The sequence below is a fragment of the Schistocerca nitens genome, chromosome 4 (genome assembly GCF_023898315.1).
Source record: "Schistocerca nitens isolate TAMUIC-IGC-003100 chromosome 4, iqSchNite1.1, whole genome shotgun sequence".
Classification (NCBI taxonomy): domain Eukaryota; kingdom Metazoa; phylum Arthropoda; class Insecta; order Orthoptera; family Acrididae; genus Schistocerca; species Schistocerca nitens.
This window is the reverse complement of record NC_064617.1, coordinates 786,433,314-786,458,676: the sequence shown is the minus strand read 5'-3', so window position 1 is coordinate 786,458,676 and position 25,363 is coordinate 786,433,314. Positions and strand designations below refer to the sequence as shown.

At 43.0% G+C, this 25,363-nt stretch overlaps 1 protein-coding gene across 1 annotated transcript in view; it reads right to left on the bottom strand.

Annotated features, from left to right (window-relative positions):
- Window positions 1-25,363, bottom strand: part of LOC126252566 (glutamate receptor ionotropic, NMDA 2B) — an 874,952-nt gene that overhangs the window by 92,680 nt on the left and 756,909 nt on the right. The window contains exons 10-11 of the mRNA XM_049953467.1: window positions 23,614-23,774; window positions 6,687-6,868 (exon numbers count right to left, since the gene is read on the bottom strand). Of these exons, the coding sequence (XP_049809424.1) occupies window positions 6,687-6,868; window positions 23,614-23,774 (343 nt within the window). The remainder of the gene's footprint in view (window positions 1-6,686; window positions 6,869-23,613; window positions 23,775-25,363) is intronic.

Sequence of the window (25,363 nt, the reverse complement as noted above, 5' to 3'; positions counted from 1 at the left end):
ATGTACGAGTTGCAGTACCCGTGGTGGACCTACCTATCCCATGCGCTAGTACATGAAAGTCTAAGTCAATTTTGTGTCCTTTTTTCAGTATCATCATGTTTACGTGAATGGTAAGTTGTTGAGCAGGTCTTGAGGAAACGAAGTAAATTACAAAGTGTATATATACAGGATGCTATTCGTTATGAACGAAGTTACATGAAAGGGGGCGTCCGTTAATTACGTGAGGTATTTTCTTTAAAATTTGGACACCCCTCTCTCCTTGGTGAGATTTGATGGGAACCCCTCCCCTTCTCACCGCTCACTTGAGGGTTACCCGTAGTCAGGTAAAAATACGTAAAAGTCAATTTTAAACAGTGAAATAAATAATTTAATAAAACCAATTTTAATTTAGAAAGTGTATCGAACAGTGTTTTTAATATGTGATTAAAAAAACTATTTTAAACGTGCCAACCTTGCACAGTATTCGGATGGATGGACAGACAGAAGGACAAAAAGGCTCCACGAAATAGTACTAATTGTTTTGATGGGATCCTAAAAAGTTGACATTTTATTGGTATTTTATGCGAGTAGTAGTTGTTGTTGTTGTCGTCTTCAGTCCTGAGACTGGTTTGATGCAGCTCTCCATGCTACTCTATCCTGTGCAAGCTTCTTCATCTCCCGGTACCTACCGCAACCTACATCCTTCTGAATCTGCTTAGTGTATTCATCTCTTGGTCTCCCTCTACGATTTTTACCCTCCACGCTGCTCACCAATACTAAATTGGTGATCCCTTGATGCCTTAGAACATGTCCTACCTACCTATCCCTTCTTCTAGTCAAGTTGTGACACAAACTCCTCTTCTCCCCAATCCTATTCAATACTTCCTCATTAGTTATGTGATCTACCCATCTAATCTTCAGCATTCTTCTGTAGCACCACATTTCAAAAGCTTCTATTCTCTTCTTGTCCAAACTATTTATTGTCCATGTTTCAGTTCCATACATGGCTACACTCCATACAAATACTTTCAGAAACGACTTCCTGATACTTAAATCGATACTGATGTTAACAAATTTCTCTTCTTCAGAAACGCTTTCCTTGCCATTGCCAGTCTACATTTTATATCCTCTCTACTTCGGCCGTCATCAGTTATTTTGCTCCCCAAATAGCAAAACTCATTTACTACCGTGAGTGTCTCATTTCCTAATCTAATTCCCTCAGCATCACCCGACTTAATTCGACTACATTCCATTATCCTCGTTTTGCTTTTGTTGATGTTCATCTTGTATCCTCTTTTCAAGACACTATCCATTCTGTTCAACTGCTCTTCCAAGTCCTTTGCTGTCTCTGACAGAATTACAATATGATCGGCGAACCTCAAAGTTTTTATTTCTTCTCCATGGATTTTAATACCTACTCCGAATTTTTCTTTTCTTTCCTTCACTGCATGCTCAATATACAGATTGAATAACATCAGGGAGAGACTACAACCCTGTCTCACTCCCTTCCCAACCACTGCTTCCCTTTCATGTCCCTCGACTCTTATAACTGCCATCTGTTTTCTGTACAAATTGTAAATAGCCATTCGCTCCCTGTATTTTACCCCTGCCACCTTCAGAATTTGAAAGAGAGTATTCCAGTCAACATTGTCAAAAGCTTTCTCTAAGTCTACAAATGCTATAAACGTAGGTTTGCTCTTCCTTAATCTAGCGTCTAAGATAAGTCGTAGGGTCAGTATTGCCTCACGTGTTCCAACATTACTACGGAATCCAAACTGATCTTCCCCGAGGTCGGCTTCTACAAATTTTTCCATTCGTCTGTAAAGAATTCGCGTTAGTATTTTGCAGCTGTGACTTATTAAACTGATAGTTCGGTAATTTTCACATCTGTCAACACCTGCTTTCTTTGGGATTGGAATTATTATATTCTTCTTGAAGTCTGAGGGTATTTCGCCTGTCTCATACATCTTGCTCACCAGATGGTAGAGTTTTTTTCAGGACTGGCGCTCCCAAGGCCATCAGTAGTTCTAATGGAATGTTGTCTACTCCGAGGGCCTTGTTTCGACTCAGGTCTTTCAGTGCTCTGTCAAACTCTTCACGCAGTATCGTATCTCCCATTTCATCTTCATCTACATCCTCTTCCATTTCCATAATATTGTCCTCAAGTACATCGCCCTTGTATAGACCCTCTATATACTCCTTCCACCTTTCTGCTTTCCCTTCTTTGCTTAGAACTGGGTTTCCATCTGAGCTCTTGATATTCATGCAAGTGGTTCTCTTACCTCCAAAGGTCTCTTTAATTTTCCTGTAGGCAGTATCTATCTTACCCCTAGTGAGATAAGCCTCTACATCCTTACATTTGTCCTCTAGCCATCGCTGCTTAGCCATTTTGCACTTCCTGTTGATCTCATTTTTGATACGTTTGTATTCATTTTTGCCTGCTTCATTTACCGCATTTTTATATTTTCTCCTTTCATCAGTTAAATTCAATATATCTTCTGTTACCCAAGGATGTCTACTAGCCCTCGTCTTGATCTTCTGCTGCCTTCACTACTTCATCCCTCAGAGCTACCCATTCTTCTTCTACTGTATTTCTTTCCCCCATTCCTGTCAATTGTTCCCTTATGCTTTCCCTGAAGCTCTGTACAACCTCTGGTTTAGTCAGTTTATCCAGGTCCCATCTCCTTAAATTCCCACCTTTTTGCAGTTTCTTCAGTTTTAATCTACAGATCATAACCAATAGATTGTGGTCAGAGTCCACATCTGCCCCTGGAAATGTCTTACAATTTAAAACCTGGTTCCTAAATCTGTATCTTACCATTATATAATCTATCTGAAACCTGTCAGTATCTCCAGGCTTCTTCCATGTATACAGCCTTTATGCGAGTATACGTTAAATATCATTCAACCTTTACCTACTTTGCAGGTGAAAGACAACATTGTACCTTCCTTTAAACCGTGTGATTTCGTAGGTTTTCAAACTGTTGAATAATATGATCACTACGAGAATTCTTGTCTGTGAGCTTCACATTAGCTTCCTTCCACGAATGATAACTTCTTGCTCGGACATTCTTTCAGCTTGCCTGCATTATGCTTAACGTATGCATTGTATAGGTTTTTATGCAAATTCGTGTTGAACACTGTAATATCGGCTTCATCCGCGCTGCAGAATAGCACTGACAGACAGACGCAGTGACTTCGACCCGTGCTGCAGCGCTCTCCCTGAATACAAAAAAATAAAAAAGTTCAAATGGCTCTGAGCACTATGGGACTTAACATCTTAGGTCATCAGTCCCCTAGAACTTAGAACTACTGAAACCTAACTAACCTAAGGACATCACACATCCATGCCCGAGGCAGGATTCGAAACTACGACCGTAGCAGTCGCGCGGTCCCGGACTGAAGCGCCTAGAACCGCTGGGTCACCGCGGCCGGCCCCTGAATGCAATCTGGCACTTGTGAGGTACTCGTTTCCAATCGGGGATCCCGCGTATGAACACTTGTGTAAAGTACTCAGTTCAGTTCGGAGAGACCATAAAGATTGGCGGATACTTCAATAGTCTCCGAATTAAAAAGTTGACGTGAAATTTTCATTGTACCCCTCCCTTTTAAATGAGATTTGGTGAGATTTTGCTAGACCATCTCCTCACGATTTTGAGTTCACTTAATTAATGGATGTCCCCAAAGTCAGCCGTGCTGATTAATGTATCGCTGCTAGCTAAACAACATTCTTCATACATTTTATATTTTAAATTAACAATGATAGTAGCCCTCGGTCGCAAAAAAGGAGTCTTTTGATCCAGTGCCGACTGCTGTGAGTGCCTTCATCAGAAATAAAACTCTCAAATTGGCCTATAACATAATCACAAAATTAAAGGGGAGAAAAAGAAATTACGTGTAAGTACTAGCTAGTAATATAAAAAAGGAACAATATTTACATGTCACGTCTTAAAATAAAAATCAAGCAATAAAACTTTAGTCACAAAATTTGTAAAACAGAATACATAGAAGGCAAGACACTATGGGCAGCTCAGATGCATCGAGCTACAGTAGCATCAGACTGAGGCGACCTCTTTAGCAATTGCAGGCACATGAACATTACACCAAGATTGCCATCTAGTAGCCGCAGTTACAGACAGGTTACTTAACATTCAAAATGTACACAGACGCTTACGTTACGATGAACACAAGTGAAAGCCTTGTTTCAGTCGACGCCACATTGGGTGGCTTGCGTGCCGGTGATGAGGATGAAATGACGATGAGGACAACACAACACCCAGTCCCCGAGCGGAGAAAATCTCCAACTCGGCCGAGAATCGAACCCGGGCCCGCTTGCAGGGGAGGCGAGCACGTTACCACACGGCTAAGCAGGCAGACACGGTAACAAATGGTCTACAAAATAGCTTATAAATACAGTTTAAGGGCTGAAAACGCCATTTTAGAGCTACAAAGGGAGCTGAATAACTCAGCGAGCAGAAAAGAAGGGTATAACATGAAATGCAGTAGATACAAACATTTAAAAAACAAAAAAATTATAAGTCGACTTAAGTCATCTACAAAGGACCTTTGTATGGTATTGACCGTATTTTCAGTCTTTTTAATGAACCTCAAGAGAAAATATCCTTCACCAGTGAACTCGAAAACGAGGCCCGGGCAACTGAACTTTCTTGACTTGACGCTCACAGTAGAAGAAAATAAAATCTCGTTCAAGTTTTTCGTAAAGAAACATATACCGATCAGATCGTACCTGCTGCTTCCATGCACCCTCAATCTCATAAAAACGCTTTTTTCCGCTCCGTTATCGACAGAGCTACTTGGATTCCACTCTCGAAAGAAACATTCGAGGAAGAAATTAATTTGATCAAAACCATAGCAGTTAATAACGAATACGAAGCCGCGTGGAATGGCATGCGGTCTTAGGCACCATGTCACAGATTGCGCGGCCTCTCCCGCCGGAGGTTCGAGTCCTCCCTCGGGCATGGGTGTGTGTATTGTTCTTAGCATAAGTTCGTTTAAGTAGTGTGTAAGTATAGGGAACGATGACCTCAGCAATTTGGTCCCATAGGAATTCAAACACGTATGAACATTTGAACGAATACGAACCTGCCGCCGCGCGGTATTAGCCGCGAGGTCTATGGCGCTGCAGTCATGGACTGTGTGGCTGGTCCCGGCGGAGGTTCGAGTCCTCCCTCGGGCATGGGCGTGTGTGTTTGTCCTTAGGATAATTTAGGTTAAGTAGTGCGTAAGCTTAGGGACTGGTGACCTTAGCTGTTAAGTCCCATAAGATTTAACACACATTTGAACATTTTGCACGAACCTGCCATAGTTGATGACATCCTTAAAAAGAAAACTGTTAAAAGAGTTACTACACTCGGCACCTCTGTCATTGAGTCCAACCGAAAGAAGAAGTTCTTTTCTATTCCTTTCTTGGGACCCATCCCCTATCAAATTCAACGCCTTCTTAGTAATGAATACAACTGAAAAGTCGGCTTTCCAACCAATAATAGTTTGAAAAAACTGTTAGTTTCAATTTAAAATCGACCTGCTTCCCTTTGAAAAACTCCGGTATCTGTAAGATTTTTTGCGAGACTTGCTCTTCTTACTACATAGGACAAACAGGACGTGCCTTTACAGTCAGATACAAAGAACATCTTTTAAGAAAAAATAGCACTAGCACCCAGAATTCGTCTTTTACCGACCATCTTCTGATTACAGGTCACGCACCCAAAGCTGTTTAAGGCCGTAGATTACATTTTCTCGAAGAATTAGAATTTTTTAAACATCTTTCTCGTAATGATAGTCTCATTCTTGGTGAGCAGCTACAACTACGTAATAAAAGCTTCTTCAATGATGTCCGTTACTTGATATTTGATTTTCATTTCGTTCGTCTGTCTACATTCTGAACGTTAAGCAGCCTGTTTGTATTTGCGGCTACTACGTAGATGGCACTCTTGGTGTAATGTTCACCTGCGGCGGGTGCCTCAGTCTGATGCTACCTTAGCTCGACGCATGTGAGAAGCCCATAGTGGCTTGTTTTTCATGTAATCTGTTTAACAAATTTTGTGACTAAAGCTTTATCGCTTGATTTTTAGTTTAAGACGTGACATGTAAGTACTGTTCCTTTTTTGTATTACTAGCTAGTACTTACACTTAAAAAAATTTTGTTTCCTTTAATTTTGTAACTATGTTTCAGGCCAATTTGAGAGTTTTATTTGTGAGGAAGGCACTTGTAGCAGTGCCGAAACCTGGATCAGAAGACCTTTTTTGCGACCGAGGGCTGCTATTGCTGTTAATTTTACTCTGTAAACGGTCGCTGACCACACAGCCATGTTCAAACCTTCTCTATTTTAGTTGTACATAAAAAATTATCTGCGGTGGTCAAAATAAATGGGACATCAGTACTGTAACAGTGATTAAACAGCGGGTATCGTATTTAGAAATCACTTCTGAATGTGGACTGGTTGTGAGACGATTGTGTCGGAACTACACAGCATCAGGATCGCGGTCTAGTGACACTGTGTTCTGCCATTTCGCGATACTGTTGCTCGCGTTGGTTGACAACGCCACGGGGACGTTACTTCAGCGCTTGCAATGTGTGCTTCTTGTCTTTTGTTCGCCACTGGCTGGCCGGAACCGATCACGGAAATATGAAATGCTTCTGGTGATTGTGTCATAAGAAAATAAAGGAAGATGAACCGAGAACTCACCATTTTCTCTGAAGTCGAGTAGCCTCTTGTTGAACATCTGTACGTATTTGGAGTTGCGTGTGAAGGCGAGGCCATAGCCCGTCATGGCGTACCAGGAGCCGACGGTGAGCAGGCGGCAGTCTTCGTCCTGCGCAACCAGGTAGTCCAGCACCGTCCCATCGTAGATGAAGGCGTCCAGCTCGCTGGAATCACAGAGTAGTGACATCCTGGATAGAATGTGAGCAGAAATAGGGCTACGGTGCTCTTTAACACCTTTCTCTAGGTTTAACATTACCACTAAGCTTAAATGGTTTAGCCGATTTCTTAGGTTTCCGAAGTCACTCTGAGCTGTGTTGCTGTTGTTATCTTCAGTCTGAAGACTAGTCTGATACATCTCTTCAAGCTACTGTGTCCTGTGCAAGTTTCTTTATCTCTGCACAACATCCATTTGAACCTGTATAGTGGAGTCAAGCCTTAGTCTCTCTCTACAGTTTTTAGCCCACCGTCTCCCCCTCCCTACCCTTCACCCCCTATCGTGTCAAACACACATACTTCCCTTCATTACCAAATGATATTAGACAGACTGTCCAAAATAATAGAACCAGTAATTACAACGGAGCAAGCTGCACCACTCAACTACTGCACCTAACATAGTATATTGAAGATGGCTTTGAAAACAATAAAATCATGGGTGTAGTTTTCATCAAGTTGATGGCAGCATATGACACAATTAACCTCAGCTTACTGCTAAACAAGCTCTACGAAATAACAAAGGATTGTAAACTAACTCAAACATTAGTATGCCTGCTACAGAACGGAAGATGTTTTGTTGAGCTTCAAGTCCACAGAAGTAAATGAAAGAACCATACAAATGGCCTGCCACAAGAAAGCGTCCTCGATCTTATTCTCTTTAACATCTACACCAATGGCGAACCTTTCCAGAAGGAACAAAAGTTTCATCTGTGCAATAGCCGCACAAGATACAAGTTTCGAGAATGTTGAAAAGAAGCTGTCCCAAACTCTAAAAGACCTCAATAATTGCTACCACGACAACCATTTAAAACTCAATCCGTCAGAGACACGAGTATGCAGCCCCCACCTAAAACACAAGCAAGAAGAAAATAGCAGGTGAGCAGGGAAGATATTCAGTTAGAACATTGCACTGCACCCAAATATTTAGACGTCACCCTTGATCGAACTCTAACTTACAAAACCCACTGCTTCAACACTAAAAGAAAGGCATCAGCAAGGAATAACATCCTCTAGAACAACTTGAAGGACACAGCCTCGTATTCTGAGAAAACCAGCCTTAGCTCTCTGTTACTTTGCAAGAGAATTTGCCTGTCCTGTCTAGTCCAGCAACAGTCATGCCTGACGTGCTGATGTTGCCCTAAACAAGACTTGCAGAATCATCATAAACTATCTGAGATCAACTCTATTCCAAAAAGTGTAATGTCTAGCAGGTATCCGACCTCCCGGACATCCGCTATGAATCTACCGCCGGGCTAGAAAGAAATAACTGTTAGGAAAAAATCGATACGTCGCGTCGTTTCTTTGTTAATTGAAATTGAAGTTAGCCAGTCAGTTGGTGGCGCCGAAATTCGAGCGGCCCACCAGATACACAATTAGTGTCAGTTGTTCTCCTAGCGTAGATGACAGAACACGAGACTGCTGAGCCTTGTTCGTGTTTGATCCTTATTACTGTCCCATATCCAATTTTTGTATCGCTCTATTGTTCACTTTTAGGAAATCAAACGAACGTATTTGGCGACAGTCTCTTGTGGGTCGATAGGACATGGGCGCGCAACTGTCTTATTGCCTAACTTCAATGCTAATTAACTCAGAAATAGCGCAACTTGTCGAATCCTCTTCTGAACAAGTATTTATCAGTAAAACCTATCGTACAACACAGTTACAAGCTTTTCAGACTGTTTCTGTGTATTGTTTCGGTTACGTGGTGTATATTTTCTGATGCGATTAATAAGTAAATTACCAAACTGATGATTCCTTGATGTCTCAGTATGTGTCCTATTAATCTATTCCTTCTCCTAGTCAAGTTGCGCCATAAATAAGTTTTCTTCTCAATTTGATTACTTATCTCTTCATTAGTTATCCGATGTACACACCTTATCTTCAACATTCTTCTGTAAAAACATATTGCAAAAGCTTCTATTCTCTTCTTGTCTGAAATGTTTATTGTCCATGTTTTACTTCCGTACAAGACTACATTCCAAACACTTAATTTTGTATTCATTTTCAATAAATTATCTTTTGTTGAAACACTTTTCTTCCTATTGCCGGCCTGCATTTCACATCCTCTCTACTTTGGCCATTGTTAGTTTTTTTACGACCAATAGTATCCTAAAACTCATTTATTACTTACAACGTCTCATTTGACTCAGAATCACTTGATTTAATTCCACTATACTTGATTATCCTTATTTTACTTTCGATACTTATCTTATAAGCTATTCCATCATTCGTTCCGTTCAACTTATCTTCCATGTTCTTTGTCGTCTCTAACGGAATCATGATATGATTGGGAAATCTTTAAGTTATTATATCTTCTCCTTGAATTTTAATTCACATTTCAAACTTCTCCTTCCTTTCTGAAAATACTGCCACAAGCTCGGTTGCATGCGGTATGGTGCAGCAGTCAGTGTTGCTGGCTGGCGTCGGTAGGGCAGCCAGCTCAAACGCGACACCAGAAATTATTTGTTATTTAGCATTTATCGTTTCTGGAGGATTCTTGAAATATATTTGTAATGTTTGTATATTCTGGAGTATTCGATGTTTCTACAAATAATTAAAAATCTCCATGTAGAACGTTGGTGTTTGTAATAAAAGTGTTTTCAGTGCTGGTTGTTGTATTTATGTGACGACTCTGCATTCGGATTTGGACTTGAATGTGTTTATGGCGTGACATTGTTTCGTGGAGAGGACTGGTACTTCAAAATATCTGCATCACCATGACTCCAATTAGGCAACTTAAAAGCCGTCACCTACACGGACAGGAACCGTAATCGAAGCATTCCATCTTTGCCACGATCCATGTATTCAGCAGACCAATAAATTACCAGCCAGCAGTATCAACCATCTATAAGTGTTCTCAAGAGATGCTGGTCATGACCCGCCAAAATGGCTGAAAGAATGCAACAAGTGGGATGCCATGGTGTGTTTGGAATGTGTGTACTTTTACTCGAACTGCACAGCCCAGCAATGAGTTGACAACGACGAGAAGCTCAGTACTTGGGACAAGTTCCAAGTCGAACTGAAGACGATCAGTGGCAAGTCTGCTTAGCAGAAGAACCATTGAAGGACAGGCCCCAGCGTCATGGTGAAACGACATAGCTGTACAAACAAAATGTTTTTGTCCTGTGACACATCAGAAACTGACAACATCTTACAGTTGATGAAAAAAAAAAAAAAAGCTCCGTCTTTAGGCCACAAGTGGCCCTTCCGGGACCGTCCGGCCGCCGTGTCATCTTCCGAGGAGGATGCGGATAAGGAGGGGCGTGTGGTCAGCACACCGCACTCCCGACCGTTAGGACGGTATTCTTTGACCGAAGCCGCTACTAATCGGTCGAGTAGCTCCTCAATTGGCATCACGAGGCTGAGTGCACCCCGAAAAATGGCAACAGCACATGGCGGCAGGATGGTGACCCATCCAAGCGCCGGCCACGCCCGACAGCGCTTAACTTCGGTGATCTCACGGGAACCGGTGTAGCCACTGCGGCAAGGCCGTTGCACAGTTGATGAAAGGATGTTTGAAAGTTATTTTCGCCATTTGACTGTACAACGTCTTTATTTTATATTACTGTCATGATTTGACCTTACGCCATCATAAAGTGCAACAATGTTGCATTTAATTTGACTTTTTTAAGTGAAGTCATCATAAAGATCTATTGAACGGGGTGTCCCAACATGTAGATAAGAACAAAATCACCGACATATATGGCAGGCAGGCAACAAAAATGTTTTCCAGCCATAAAACAACTGAGCTACAGAATGAACACCAATACACAGTTACATGTGCAGTGAACATGGTCTGAAAACATGACAATATATTTATTTTCCGACCATGTTCACTGCACATGTAACTACTGTATTGATGTTCACTCTGTGGCTCACTTGTTTTATGGCTGGACAATATGTTTGTTTCCTATTTGCTTCACATACGCTGGGACACCCAGTTGAATTGACTTTGACGATGACTTTATTTAACAAGGTCTGATTATTCGCAACACTGTTGTACTTGATAATGGGGTAAGGTTGAAATCATGATTTCCTTTTTTAATGGTATGGCTAGGTGCCCCCGTCGGGCAGGCCGTTCCCCGGGTGCCGGTCTTTCAATTTGACGCCACTTCGGCGACCTGCGGTTGATGAGGATGATAGGATGATGATGAGGACAGCACAACACCCAGTCCCTGAGCGGAGAAAATTCCCCGACCGAGCCGGGAATCGAACCCGGGCCCAGAGGATTGACAATCCGTCACGCTGACTATTCAGCTACCGGAGGCGGTAATACAAAGTAAAGAATTGTACAGACAAATAGCGGAAATATTATTCAAACAGTATTACATGACTCGGACTAAAAGTATGAAAAGATTGTTTATGAAAGGAGTTGTGGAAGGTACGTACGAAGTTCTTCTGGTAAAGGATATCACAACCACCGAGGCGTTCACCAAGTAGTACCAGCGTATCGAGGTGATGCAACAGAAAAGATGTAAAAGAGAAAAGTATTCGTCCGATTCCCGAAAGTAGTCCCTACAGCAGTTGTGAAAGACCACTACGCCGTCACCTCTCTCATTTTCCAAATAATGAGAGAAGAGACACAGCATTTTGTGCCTTAGAATTGTCGGACTAAGTAAGCAAGAGATAGGAGCCGTGAATGTCGATTTGATACGGCAGGAGATAATAGAGGATTTGAAGCAGAGGTGTACCGGTCTTTAGCACCAGTAGCTGTCACCAGTCGAATGCGCCATGAAAAATCGACTTGGCCAACTTGGACTTATGTCGTAGGCATGAAATGACAATCCAGTACTCGACCAACTGAGGTAGAACTAACTCCTACGCCAAGTATAACGTCTCATAGAAGAATAGACATTTGGAAGTCAGAGGAAAATATGTCAGAATGAAATGATAATTAAATCAAGACCCTAGGCTGCCGACAGGCGTTGATAAACATCAATGGGGACAGTTGAAAATGTGTGCCGCGACTGGGACTCGAACCGTGGATCTCCTGCTTACATGGCAGACGCTCTATCCGTCTGAGCCACATTCCCAACTTATGTACACACACTACATTCGTAGTGCCCCCGCCCATTACACTCACTACTCGCGGCAGACAATCTTACCGAGTCCCGTAAGAGCTCGGGCAATGCGTGTGCATCCGCACAGAAGGAGGTCAGTGGCCGATTAGTCTTAACTATATGAAGATGGTATCTGTTCTTTCGGACTGATACCGTCTTCATACATATATTCATACATGTCAGTATGTTTCTACCTCGGAGGCGCTGGACCCTTGTACGCTACTGTAGAGAAAGATGGCGAGCTTTCAACGAATGCTACACCGTCAGACGTCAACCATCAGAACAGTTCTATTCACGCCAGCCAACTGCAGACAATTATGGTCAACCTGTGCGACCAAACACACTGCTGAAGCCCTGGACGAGGCCGCTCCCCAACAAGCCGTAGCAGTTCCCTGTCGTCGTATAGAGGTACTAGACGCTCGCCTAGCCGCCGACGGCCGATGGCGATGAGGCTGCCACATACGCATATCCTCGACGGGCGACATCACGAAGATGTCAGGAACTCTCAATGACCTCATTATCGACGGAGAAGATGTTCAGGTGCTAGTCGAATCAGGGGCTTCCTTTCCTGCAATGTCTTAGCTTATCGTCATCGACTAAAGAAGACTATGTTCTGTGATGCGAAAGCTATCATGCTGAAAGTCGCAAATGGGAAATACGTCCAGCAGATAGGGATATGTATTGCAAGAATAACTATCAATGACACAACGCAGTCCTTCGAATTTAACAAAATGGTTCAAATGGCTCTGAGCACTGTGGGATTTAACTTCTGAGGTCATCAGTCCCCTAGAACTTAGACCTACTTAAACCTAACTAACCTAGGGACATCACACACATCCATGCCCGAGGCAGGATTCGAACCTGAGACCATAGCGGTCGCGCGGTTCCAGACTGTAGCGCCTAGAACCGCTCGGTCATACCAGCCGGCCGAATTTAACATTTTAGCGGAATATAGTCATAATGTTATTCTCGGATGGAATTTCTGGCAGGCACCACAAACAGACTGTGGCTTGACGAAGCTGTTTCAACAAATACACATATAACAAAGAATGCTCTGGGCAGCTGTTTGCCACTGGAGGCGTTGTTATATCTCCGTCATAATCAAGAGGAGTTCCAGTCATCATTCGAGATGCTCGGTTAAACTGTGAAGCTTTTATCGATTGCAAATAGGTACTGAGGCTCACAAAAGAAATGCACATTCAGCTACGATCATAAGCACTGTAGCTGATCAAGAACGAATTTAGATCGCCAATGTTATGAGCAGCGACATCACGCCCCTAAAGGTGTGGGCAAAGGCACGGATGAACCAGTCCAGGAAGGGCATATAAGTGTCACGGATGGAGAACCATTCTCCGCTACCACTACAGACGACACAGGGGAGGAAGCTACTATCAAACGACCAACAGGATCTGGCCTCAACGAAGAGGGAGTGAAAGCCGTTACGCGTCAATTTTCGGATATTTTCAAATCAGGATGGAGAAAAGACAGACCAAGTGGCCCCTGGTAAAATACCGTCTCAACACTGGGGATAGTCCATCAAAAGGCTTGCACTCATATACAATGTCGCAGACTGAACGACGGATAATCGGAGGGCAGGTAGAGAAGATGCTACAAGATGAAATCATTAACCCTTCTCAGAGTCCTTGGTCCTCTCCTATGATCCTTGTGAAGAAGTTCAGCACGTGGCGTTTCTACTTCGACTACGGACGACTCAAAAAAATCAGTCCATTGCTGCTCATTGATGACACCCGACACTGTTTGAGCAAAACATTTCTGAACTATGCATCTGCAGACAGGCTATCGATAAATCAAAGTTGACGAGGCTGACCTTGAAAAGACTATCTTCATAACCCTTAGGGTTATAGTTTAAAGTTATACCGTTTAGACTGTATAACATTTCAGCCACCTTCGAGCATGTGTTAGACTACCTGGTTCGACACCTTGAATGAATGACGTATCTCTATTACGTGGATGATATTGTCGGTTTTTTCGAAGACGTTTGAAGAATATCAAAGATGCATGAGAACTGTATTAAAATGCCTCACAACTGCAGGGTTCTACCTGAATCCGAAAAAGTGCCTCTCCGTCCCTCAGAAACAAAAATTTTGGCGCATCTATTGAATGTCGATGCGAGTCCTTCCTGTTCCAGAAAAAAAAGAGCAGTCACAGATTTTCCGACTTATTGATATGAAAGTTTATGATTACGTTATGTGCATACACAAATTCTGTGTCTGAGATATTATTATCGCGAGTAGTAGCGAGCGCGCAGTTGTCGAGGGGAGTCAGAAGTGGTCGGACGCAGGGTGCGGTGGAGAGAAGCCCCGCGGCATGACACGTCGCAGCCTGCCGTGATCGTGCTAGTAGCGCCGGAAGAGATTTTGGTATTAAGTGAGGATTTTTTGGCAATTTGCCTCTTCGCTGCACCAAGTTGTTGGTTGCTTGCACACTGGAGAGGTTTTTTCAGGTTTATGTATGCATACACTCAGAGTAATGTTCGTATCCTTGTTGTGGCCAGAAACGTGTTTATTGAGTATAGACACTGTGGAATAATTAAATGTCTTTGTAAAGTTTGTCAGCATTTAAATCATCAATTTTCTGAATATACTAAATTAGAAGTTTTTATTGGTTTCTTTAATTTTTCTTTACATCATTTAAGGTTAGTTGACCAACCCCTCCTGATGATTCGGTTTCTATGTATAAAAGTATGGCAGTAATTGTTGCAATTAGTCCATGCATTGCGCTCTGCATGGATCGCAGTATTGTTTTTTGAAATTTTTTAGCATGCTGCTGATCACACAGTTGCAGCGTAAAGATGAGGTAAGTTGTCTGTTGCGTGCAGAAGCATTGCAGAACAGTTGTTAGGAGACCTTACAAGAGGATACCTTAAAACTCGCAGTCAGATGGCTGAGAATTGATTTCTTTATAATTCGTCGGAGAAATAATCAATTTTCTGTTCTCTTTTCTGTTTCTTTTTGTTCTCGATTAGAATCCTATTATTATCAAAGAAGGAACGACACACACATCACATTTCCGCACGTCTTACAAAATAATTACCAATGACGTTTCAGAAACATTCTTGATGTGAAAAAGGATGTCTATTTCAAGGCACATCCTTTGGAAGCACTACTGCAGGGACAGCCAAATTTTCCTGAAACAAGGTGCAAGAAAGATCTTACCGTGTCCTTGAGGACACTCTAAGGTCTTCTCCAGTCCTGGCACTGTATGACGAGAACGCCGATACCGAACTTTCTTTGCACCAGTGCTAGCGGTTAAGGGATTGTTGCTGTCCTAGTGAAATGTCAGGAAGGTACTGAAAAGGAGATAACTTATGCTTCCAGGGTACTCTCCAAGTCACAGATGAAATACTCTGCAACTGAGACGGAGTACCTTGCAGTTGCTTGTGCCATCAAAAAGTTCTAGCCGTATTTATTTGGCAAATCATTCACCGTTTTGACGGACCACTGTTCTCCATGACAGCTGGCTAACCCGAAGGGTCCGTCATGCCGACTCGTGAGATTGGTGCTGAGGCTCCAGGAGTACGAGATCACAGTGGTATACAAAAGTGGAAGTAGACACAAGGACGCAAGTTTCATTTCAAGGAATCCTTTCGTAAAAAAAGCAGTATGGATGAAATCTCAGTTATCGCTGCATTTAATTATTCCTGCTAAAAATAGGGAAGAGCTACCACGGCTGAAATCCACAGAAGCTTTGAAGAAGGAAGAACTGGGGGAAGAAGAATTCCAGTTAATAAACAGAACATAGTATGATCCAGTGGGGTGCAAATGGTAGTTTGCCATCCCAGTCCATCTATGGCCAGCTATCCAGAAGTATTTTCACGGCCCTCCAGCATTTGGTCACCTGGGATTCGTGAAGACTCTAGACAGAACCAGGTGCACATATCACTGGCCATGCCTCTACCCACCTAATCGACTCTATGTGAGCCACTGTAAGGACTGATAACGATGGAAGCACATACCACATTTACCCCCTAGGGCATCTGGTATCAATCCCATAAGCTGAGGCACCACTCCATTGAAGTGGAATTGACCACTGGGGTAGGTTCCCGAAGCCAGCAAACGGGAATCGATGGCTAATAGTCTGCACTGATTACCCCTGCCACTATGCTGTTGCCTACGCTATGTCGAATGCTGAAGCTCCGGAAAATGCAAAATTCCTTGCGGAAGACATCGTGTTGAAGAAAAGAATAGGCTGTGTGTTGATCCCTGACCATGGAAAAATTCTGCGGTCGAGACTAGTGTCAGCGGTAACTTCACATTGCGACGACAGCCAAAGGACGACAACTGCCTACCATCCACAGACGAATGGCTTCACAGAACGCTTTAATAATACGTTGACAGATATGCTTTCGATGCTTGGGTAGCTCAGATGGTAGAGCACTTGCCCGCGAAAGGCAAAGGTCCCGAGTTCGAGTCTCGGTCCGGCACACAGTTTTGATCTGCCAGGAAAGTTTCATAACAGCGCACACTCAGCTGCAGAGTGAAAATCTCATTCTGGAAACATCCCGCAGGCTGTGGCTAAGCCTTGTCTCCGCAATATCCTTTCTTCCAGGAGTGATAATTCTGCTAGGTTCGCAGAAGAGCTTCTGTGAAGTTTGGAAAGTAGGAGACGAGGTACTGGCGGAAGTAGAGCTGTGAGGACGGGGCGTGAGTCGTGCTTGGGTAGCTGAGCTGGTAGAGCACTTGCCCACGAAGGGCAAAGGTCCCGAGTTCGAGTCTCGGTCCAGCACACAGTTTTGATATGCCAGGGAAGTTTCATAACAGCGCACACTCCGCTGCATAGTGAAAATCTCATTCTGGAAACTGTTTATAATTTCAAAGTAATCGTCACAAGTGTTAATACATGCACTGTGAAACAAGGGGCTCATTGTCTTCATGGAAAAAGTTTGCTGTTGGCTGCGGAACCATGATTGCACCTAGGAGTGCACCTTTTCGTCCGAAGCAAATCGACGGCCACAAATGTCTCTCCAATCGCATGGGGAAAGATTAGGACTGTGTGAAGGACGAGTAAGGGTTCCCAATCGAACCTTCTGCAGCGTAGTCGAAACAACCTCTGGAACGTGTGGGCAAACATTATCCTGTAACAGCATGATTCGATCCGTCAACATTCTTGGGTTTTTGGTCTTGATGACACACTTAAACTTTTGCAAAGCCTCCGCGTACCGCTGTAAATAGTTGATCGTGTCGTTAAGTTCCAGAAAGTCAAGGGGCGGCAGTCTCTTCCAGTCAAAGAGAAAGGTCGTCAGTATTTTCCCGGAGCTGGTGTGCCTTACCCATTCTCCATACAGTCCCTATCCTTTCCCCAAGCGACTTCCATGTTTTATGTTTTTGGAACCCAGAAGGAAGACTTCCGTGGCTGTCGATTTGCTTCTGACGAAGAGGTTCACACATGTGTACAATCGTGGTCCCGCAGGCAGTAGTAAATATTTTCCCATAAGGACACTGACCGTCTTGTCCCACAGTAGAGTAAATGTATTAACAGTTGTGGAGATTGCTTTTGAAATAATAAATAGTTTACTTACATTTTTCCACCTGTTGCGTTGTCATTAGATACTCTTTATACATGACGTAGAAAACAACGCAATCTGTAACATGAGAAGATTGCACAGTTTTCTAAAAGATGCTTCGGAAGACTATATATTTAGCGCTCATGAAGGGTGTATATAAGAATTGGCACATTTTATGCTGAGAATCGCACTGCTGATTTTAATACGTTTTGGTTCGTTATGTGTACTTGAATGTGTCGGTTTAGGTGGACTGCCACAAGCATGGATGAAGTTCAAATTGTACAATTTTGAAATCGATCACGTGAATTAAATACCATCTATAAAACTGCTGAGTGAATAATCCAATAATAGTATATTATTGACAGAAAGGAAGATTAACTTTTAAGGTGTCACAACTTGGGAGTATTTGTGACTATGTGCTGCCGAATGGTAACATTTAGACTCTAACAGAGCATTTCCTGACGGAGGTTCGTTTAGCTGCAAAGAATGGCGTTATTCGCATTAGAGTGTTGGTTCAAATGGATAATTTGTGAAGCACTACTGACTGGTTTCGACGTGTGCTTATTTTGCAAGTGCAGAAATGGCTGTGGTCGCACCATCCACGAAAATGTAGAGTAGAAAAGCATGCTATTCTCAGTCACGAAAAGCTTGGCGTCAGATGAAGTGTCAGCATCTATTTGTGCACTTGAAAACGAGCACACCCTCGAAACCGGCCAACAGTGCTTAACATAACATTTATTTTAACAACGAATTAGTGGAAACTGTGTTCTTTGGATTGCTCGTAGCTGTGGTGTTAAGCCAGAAGACGTCAGTTTCTACTCGTATATTCTGATGCTTTTGACCTTCACTGCCATTTCTACATCTTCATCTCTAACCATCTCTTTGTCACCGGAATATTAAACCTCTATCTTCCTTTCTTCCTTATAGCGAAACCTACGTACATGGGGTGGACAAATATACAGAACCACAAAAAACAAAACACACTGTGATCCTAATGCCATGTAGGAAAGCCACTGGCATTCAAAACTGCATCCAGTCGTCTCGGAATGGATAAATACATGTCTCTTATTGTTTTCAAGGGAATCTTATGGCAAGTTTACTTGAAGATGATGGAGGTGGATAGCGATCAGGCATAAAAAAATGGTTCAATTGGCTCTGAGCACTATGGGACTTAATAGCTGTGGTCATCAGTCCCCTAGAGCTTAGAACTACTTAAACCTAACTAACCTAAGGACATCACACACATCCATGCCCGATGCAGGATTTGAACCTGCGACCGTAGCGGTCACGCCGTTCCAGACTGAAGCGCCTAGAACCGCACGGCCACAGCGGCTGGTTGATCAGGCATCCTTCTGCCCAAAGCAGACCACAAAGGATCAATAATTCTGAGATCTGATGACTGTGACTGCCAGGGGAGATGCGACAGTTCATCCTCTTGCTGACAATGCCAGTCCTGATCGATGCGAGCCGTGTGAACATGGGCCCTGTCATCTTACAGTACAGCATTACCAATGGGAACAAACATTGTACCAAGGAATCTCTGACCAAAAGGCTTGGCAGTAATGCTATCTTACAGAGTACCCATGTGGCCCATGGAATACCGCAATACGGCTGCCAAAATCATCACCGGATACCCACCTTGTATCACTCTTGGGACGTAAACCCAGTCGGGAGTTGGAAACAGTGTACAACAAAATTCATATGACCAAATTACTTTTTTCCATTGATCCGTAGCCCATATCTTATGGCTTCGGCACTACGTTTTCCTGTTATAGGCATTCGCATCACTGATGTGTGGTTTTGGAATTCCAGATCGCCCTACAATTGCCTGCTTATGGAGCTCCGTTGGTATTGTTTTGGTGATGACGGGATTCGTGAGTGCGGCAGTGACTTTTGAAGCTGTCGTCTTCACATTTTCCGCGGCATTCCTCTTCAGTGAGCGTCCGTCATCCTCACTCAACTAGCCGGCCGGTGTGGTCGTGCGGTTCTAGGCGCGTCAGTCTGGTACCGCGAGACCGCAACGGTCGCAGGTTCGAATCCTGCCTTGGGCATGGATGTGTGTAATGTCCTTAGGTTAGTTAGGTTTAAGTAGTTCTAAGTTCTAGGGGACTGATGACCTCAGCTGTTAAGTTCCATAGTGCTCAGAGCCATCTGAACCATTTGAACCTCACTCAACTCACAACTTCCGTCTGCGTTGTGACTTAGTGGATAATGTTTCTCTGCTTTCCTTGTACGTGGTATAAATCTTCGATACTGTGTCTCTTCAAAGACCAAACACTACAACTACCCTGGTTACGGAAACATCCACCATAAGAGCACCAACAACTTGCCCACGTACGGAGCCACTTAACTCTGACATAATCACTCACAATTACACAGAACACTGCTACGACCACGATTACCGCTTTCAACATATTGCGGCCGTTGCACAGACGCCGTTAGTGGTTATATACAACAGCGCAACCTGCAACTTTGGCTGGCATCCGCATTTATGTTGAAGCACGCATTTCTCGCGGGATTTCCACAATTTTTGAACCCCTTTATATATTCGTCATCGAGCTTGTCACGGATGGTACCTTGTGTTCTACTACTACTTCTGTCTTCTCTGTACCGTTTCCGAACGGCGTGTCCGCCTGCTTAGCTGAGTGATAACGTGTTTGTCTACCATGCGGCGGGCCGGGTTCGATTCCCGGCCGGGAATCATAATCATTTCAGCATCAACGACATTCAAGTCGACCAATGTAGCGTCACCTGAAATAAGACTTGCAACTCGGCGGCCGAACTTCCCTGTATGAGGCCTCCCGGCCATCAATGCCACACGATCATTTCATTTTTTTTCCCGAACGGTGTGTGAGAAGAAGAGCTGTTGGTAAAGTCCCCAATGGCCTGTAATATAATTATATCGGTTTCGACATTTCGTGGGATGTATGGCTGAGGAACTACGAGGGTGTGCTGAAAAGTGATGCCTCCGAAATTTTTATATGAACTCGTAACACTTTTCAGATAAAACAAACGTTGTTAACAGTATACATCCGTATTCCTGATATTTAGATATTTATTTCTCGACATAGTCACCTTGGCAACTAACACGTTTCTCCAAACGAGAGTCCGCAGCTCGTGATCTTGCGGTAGCGTTCTCGCTTCCCGCACACGGGGTCCCGGGTTCGATTCCCGGCGGGGCCAGGGGTTTTCTCTGCCTCGTGATGACTGGGTGTTGTGTGTCTCTCATCATCATTTCATCACCATCGACACGCAAGTCGCCAAAGTGGCGTCAACTCGAAAGACTTGCACCAGGCGAACGGTCTACCCGACGGGAGGCCCTAGCCACACGGTATTTCCATTTTTCCAAACGAGAGACCGGTTTGTTGATACCGTCACCATGGAATGTCTGAGTTTGTTGACAGATCCACAACCTCACCTCTGCTTGCACCGCTTTATCACTATCAAAGTGAAGTCCGTGAAGGCGTTATTTAAGTTTTGGAAACAGATTAAAATCGGATGGGACCACCTCGGGACTGTATGGAGGATGATCGATAACAGTGAACCCAAGGCGATGGATTGTTACAGATATCGCAGCACTCGTGAGTGGCCTGTCATTGTCACGTTGAAGGGGAGGTACCCCATGTGTGGACGAACTCTTCGAATTCGAAACTCGATTACAGAATTCTGTTTCTCACGTACCAACATTTTTACGTTACACATCGCCACATTATACACTACAATTCGGAGCCCCCTAACGGCGGACGGTTGCAAAGATGTAGACATGAAGAATAATGATTTAGAATGTTAATAACGTTTGTTATAGTTAAAAAGTTTTCCCAGTTTTTAAATAAAAAAATTACAGTCATTACTTTTCAGCACTCTCTCGCAATATACGAGGGCGGTTCAGAAAGTAACCTCCGATTGGTCACAGTGCGGGTTGTGGGGGGAGTAGCGACGCCATCTGTGCGTTCACGCACTCAACAGGTCAGTCGGCATCAAGCCGTGGTCGAGTGAACGTCGTACCTGCGCTAGTTTAGTTTTTGTGGCAGTTTGAAATGTGTGCTGCAATAGAAAACCCCGCCAAATGTGAAGTGCGTGCTGTCATAAGGTTTTTTACAGCCAAAGGATATTCTGCAGCAGCTATTCATCGTGAGCTTTGTGCCGTGTACGGACCAAGAGTTATGAGTGAAGGAGTTGTCCGTGAATGGGTACGTTTATTTAAAAGTGGACGAGAAAACGTTCATGATGAAGAGAGGAGTGGTAGACCATCATTGTTGACTGACGAACTCGTTCAGACAGTTGATGCAAAAGTTCGTGAAAATCGACGTTCCTCAATGTCGGAGTTGTCTACTGGTTTTCCACAGATTTCTAAGACTCTCTTGTACGAGATAGTGACAGCAAGATTGGGTTACCGTAAGTTCTGTGCACGATGGGTGCCCAAAATTCTTACCGACCACCACAAAACTCAAAGAATGGCCTCTGCATTAGACTTTCTGTCACGTTATGAGGACGAAAGAGAACCATTGTTAAACAGAATCGTGACCGGTGACGAAACCTGGATTAAGTACGTGAACCCTGAGACAAAAGAACAATCAAAGATGTGGGCACACTCAAATTCGCCTACCAAACCAAGAAAAGCCTCGCAAGATTTTTCTGCCAGAAAACTGATGGCAACGGTGTTTTGGGATGCCAAAGGGGTGTTGTTGGTTGAATTCATGGAACGTGGTACGACCATTAATCAAGACGTGTACTGTGAAACAATAAAAAAGTTACGACGGGCTATACAGAACAAACGCCGTGGTATGCTGACTTCCGGTATCGTTTTTTTGCACGATAACGCCCGTCCTCACTCTGCTCGCAGAACAACGGCCCTTCTTGAGTCCTTCAAGTGGGACGTTATCAACCATCCACCTTACAGCCCAGACCTGGCGCCAAGTGATTATCACCTCTTCATGCATTTGAAGAAATGGCTCGGGTCACAGCGGTTTGATGACGACGAAGAGCTCAAAGATGCGGTCACAGGCTGGCTCCAGGCACAAGCGGGTGATTTTTATGCAGAAGGAATTTCAAAGCTTGTGAAGAGATACGATAAGTGCCTCAATCGCTGTGGAGACTATGTAGAAAAATAGTGCAAAGATGTAGTTGTAAGATGTATATATTAAAATATTTTTATTTAACTTGGAGTATTTTTTTAAATCAACCGGAGGTTACTTTCTGAACGGCCCTCGTATTACTTGATTCTTCCTGGAACATAAGGTCTCGTAACGTTAACAATAAATCTGTCCACAACACACAGCGCTCTTCTTATAGCATATGCCGTTTGAGTTGGCATGTCCACGCTTACTAAGCGAACCTGTGGCAAAAAGCGTTTGTCTTCTTTGGTTCTTCTCTATCTTCATAATTAATCCCTCATGGTCAGAATCCCAGACTAACGAGAAGTACTAAAAATAGGTCGAACGAATGTTTTGTAAGTCATTTCTCTTATGAAAGAATAAAATTTCCTTAGAATTCTTCTCAGTATTGCCTCTGGTTTTCCCACAACTAGTTTTATGTGGTAGTTCCATTTTAGGACGGATCAATGTTTAATTGGTGCAAACCTTTCCACTGATTAATCGCCATTCGTGCAATTAAACAAAAACGTTCGACACCTATTTATCTGCACTACATTATATTTGTTTGCACTGAAGGTCAATCTTCTGGATTTCGATACAGTGTTCCGGTGTCACGACTTCTCTACAAACAGCAATATCATACAAGAACAGCTATTCGACATTGTACACGAGATCTCTCTGTGAAAGTTTATCCCAGCATCACGGGAACAGCCTGCGTTACTGCTAAGCGAGCTACGTTAACTGCTGGTTTTCAGTTTGTTTATTGTCATCTGATGATAGCCTAAGATGCCAAAACCAGTTCGTGGTCAAATAAATAGTTTTTCAGTATTTCAGGAACGTATTTTCTATTTAATAATATTTTGGTTTGATGCTCATAGCAGAGAAGATGACGTTATACCGAATTTAATTATAAGCATGAAATATATAATAGTCAGTGAAACAACATATGATGGTGCTTAGTAATTAACAGTTCTGGCAGCCAGTCAGTAAGATTATGATAACATTATAGTCTTACTTACCCACTTATAACGCTCTCGATGCCCTCTGCAACCGTTGACCGGTTGAAATTCTTCATGTAGGCATGCATTTCTTTGAAATACTTGTGAAGTGTTGAGTCTGTGTGGCTCCATGGGATCGTCCCGAACTTGAACATGGGTTTGTGGCTAAAGGGTTTCGCTAGCTGAGAACAAAGAGAATGAACATTCCATAATTATTTTCTTGTGCCTATGAAATAGCGTGATAATCATACTTTCATTAAATATACAATTGTCATACTTTACAACCTGATGGTTGAATGAGGGTCAGATTATAATTATATAGATTATGAATTCGATTCCAAATAGAGCTCAAAATATTGTCTGGCAGTGGCCATGACTTTCAACCTCTGTAGTTCTTTATGCATTTCAGAATTTCCGTTGATTTAAAATAACTTAAGTGTCGTGAGTTAAGGCAGAATAGTCAGAGTGTTTCAGAGTGCATTAAACGTCTAGGGCTGATAGATCACATCACGGGGAACAACTTCTGTTAGAGACAAAATGTTCGCATACGCTTTCCGGCTTTACTTGCCGTCTTTTAATTGGTTATGCCCGAGAGGTGACAGGTCGTAGGGCACTGTGCAGCGATCGCATATTGTGTGTGTTGCATATAATATAGTCATCTGCTCCGCGTGAGAGGGGCTAGCTTGAGCTTCTAAAATGTCTTCCTGCGCTTAGAGACACTAATTCTTAAGGTTTTCTTGTTGAAAATCACTCTGTAACGTTACTAGGGTAGGTAGTATGCCGGTGCTGCCATCTGGTTGATAGAAACTACTAGTTCGGTGAAATATTGTCTTTTCATGGCAAGCATATTCAATAAAAAGACGCCTAGTGTTGCTGTACAGCATAAACGAACATTTTGATCTCTATGACGTGTCTATCTCTCCTACACATTTCATGCAAAGACTTTGAAACATCCTGTACATAGGATCCAACAACATGGCACAGAAAAAGTTAGGGATTGTAATGGATATCTTATTGAGGATACGAACACATGTCCGGAAACATCATCCAACAGCGCCACATAGCGGTAAATTTACAGGGGCCTACAACTCCCGCTCCTGGAACACATAATCGGCGATATACGTCAGTTCGTAAGCTGACGATATTTAGGCGTGGACATGTTCGATGCTTTTAACCAAGGAGGCTAGAATCTATGGAGATGCCCTAACACCGTAAACCTGAACCCAGCGACTTCCGCACTTCGGCATATTGTGGATATGAAAATAATGTGAGTAGCGTAAGTCTACTGCTGTGTTATTTGTCGAAATAATAACGTAAATTGTGAAAAAATAGTTACTTGTGTCGCCTATGTATGTAGAAACCTAAGGAGAAAGTTAGTTACTACTTTCTGCAGGTACTTTAGCTAAACGTGCCAATTCGTTTCGTTGCCTATTCGTTTCGTTCTTTACAGTCACTAGCTTCAACCTTTTATTTTTATAATATGTAGGATAACGAAGGATAACGCAAGGAGAAGCTCCAGGATCAAGCCATTGTGGCGAAAAGATGGGTAACAAACAAAATATATCACAGTATGTTCTGAGCGTTTCTGCAAAGTTTACACTGATGGAACTCCGACGTCAAGCATTTACACTACAGCCGGCATCGTGTCTAGTACTTTTTCGTACATGCAGAATGTAAATTGTGTTGACTGAAATGTTTCAGTGTATGATAGGTATCTATTTAACAGAATTTGATGTTAGACTTGTTTTCCGTTGCTGTTGGCTGCTACTGT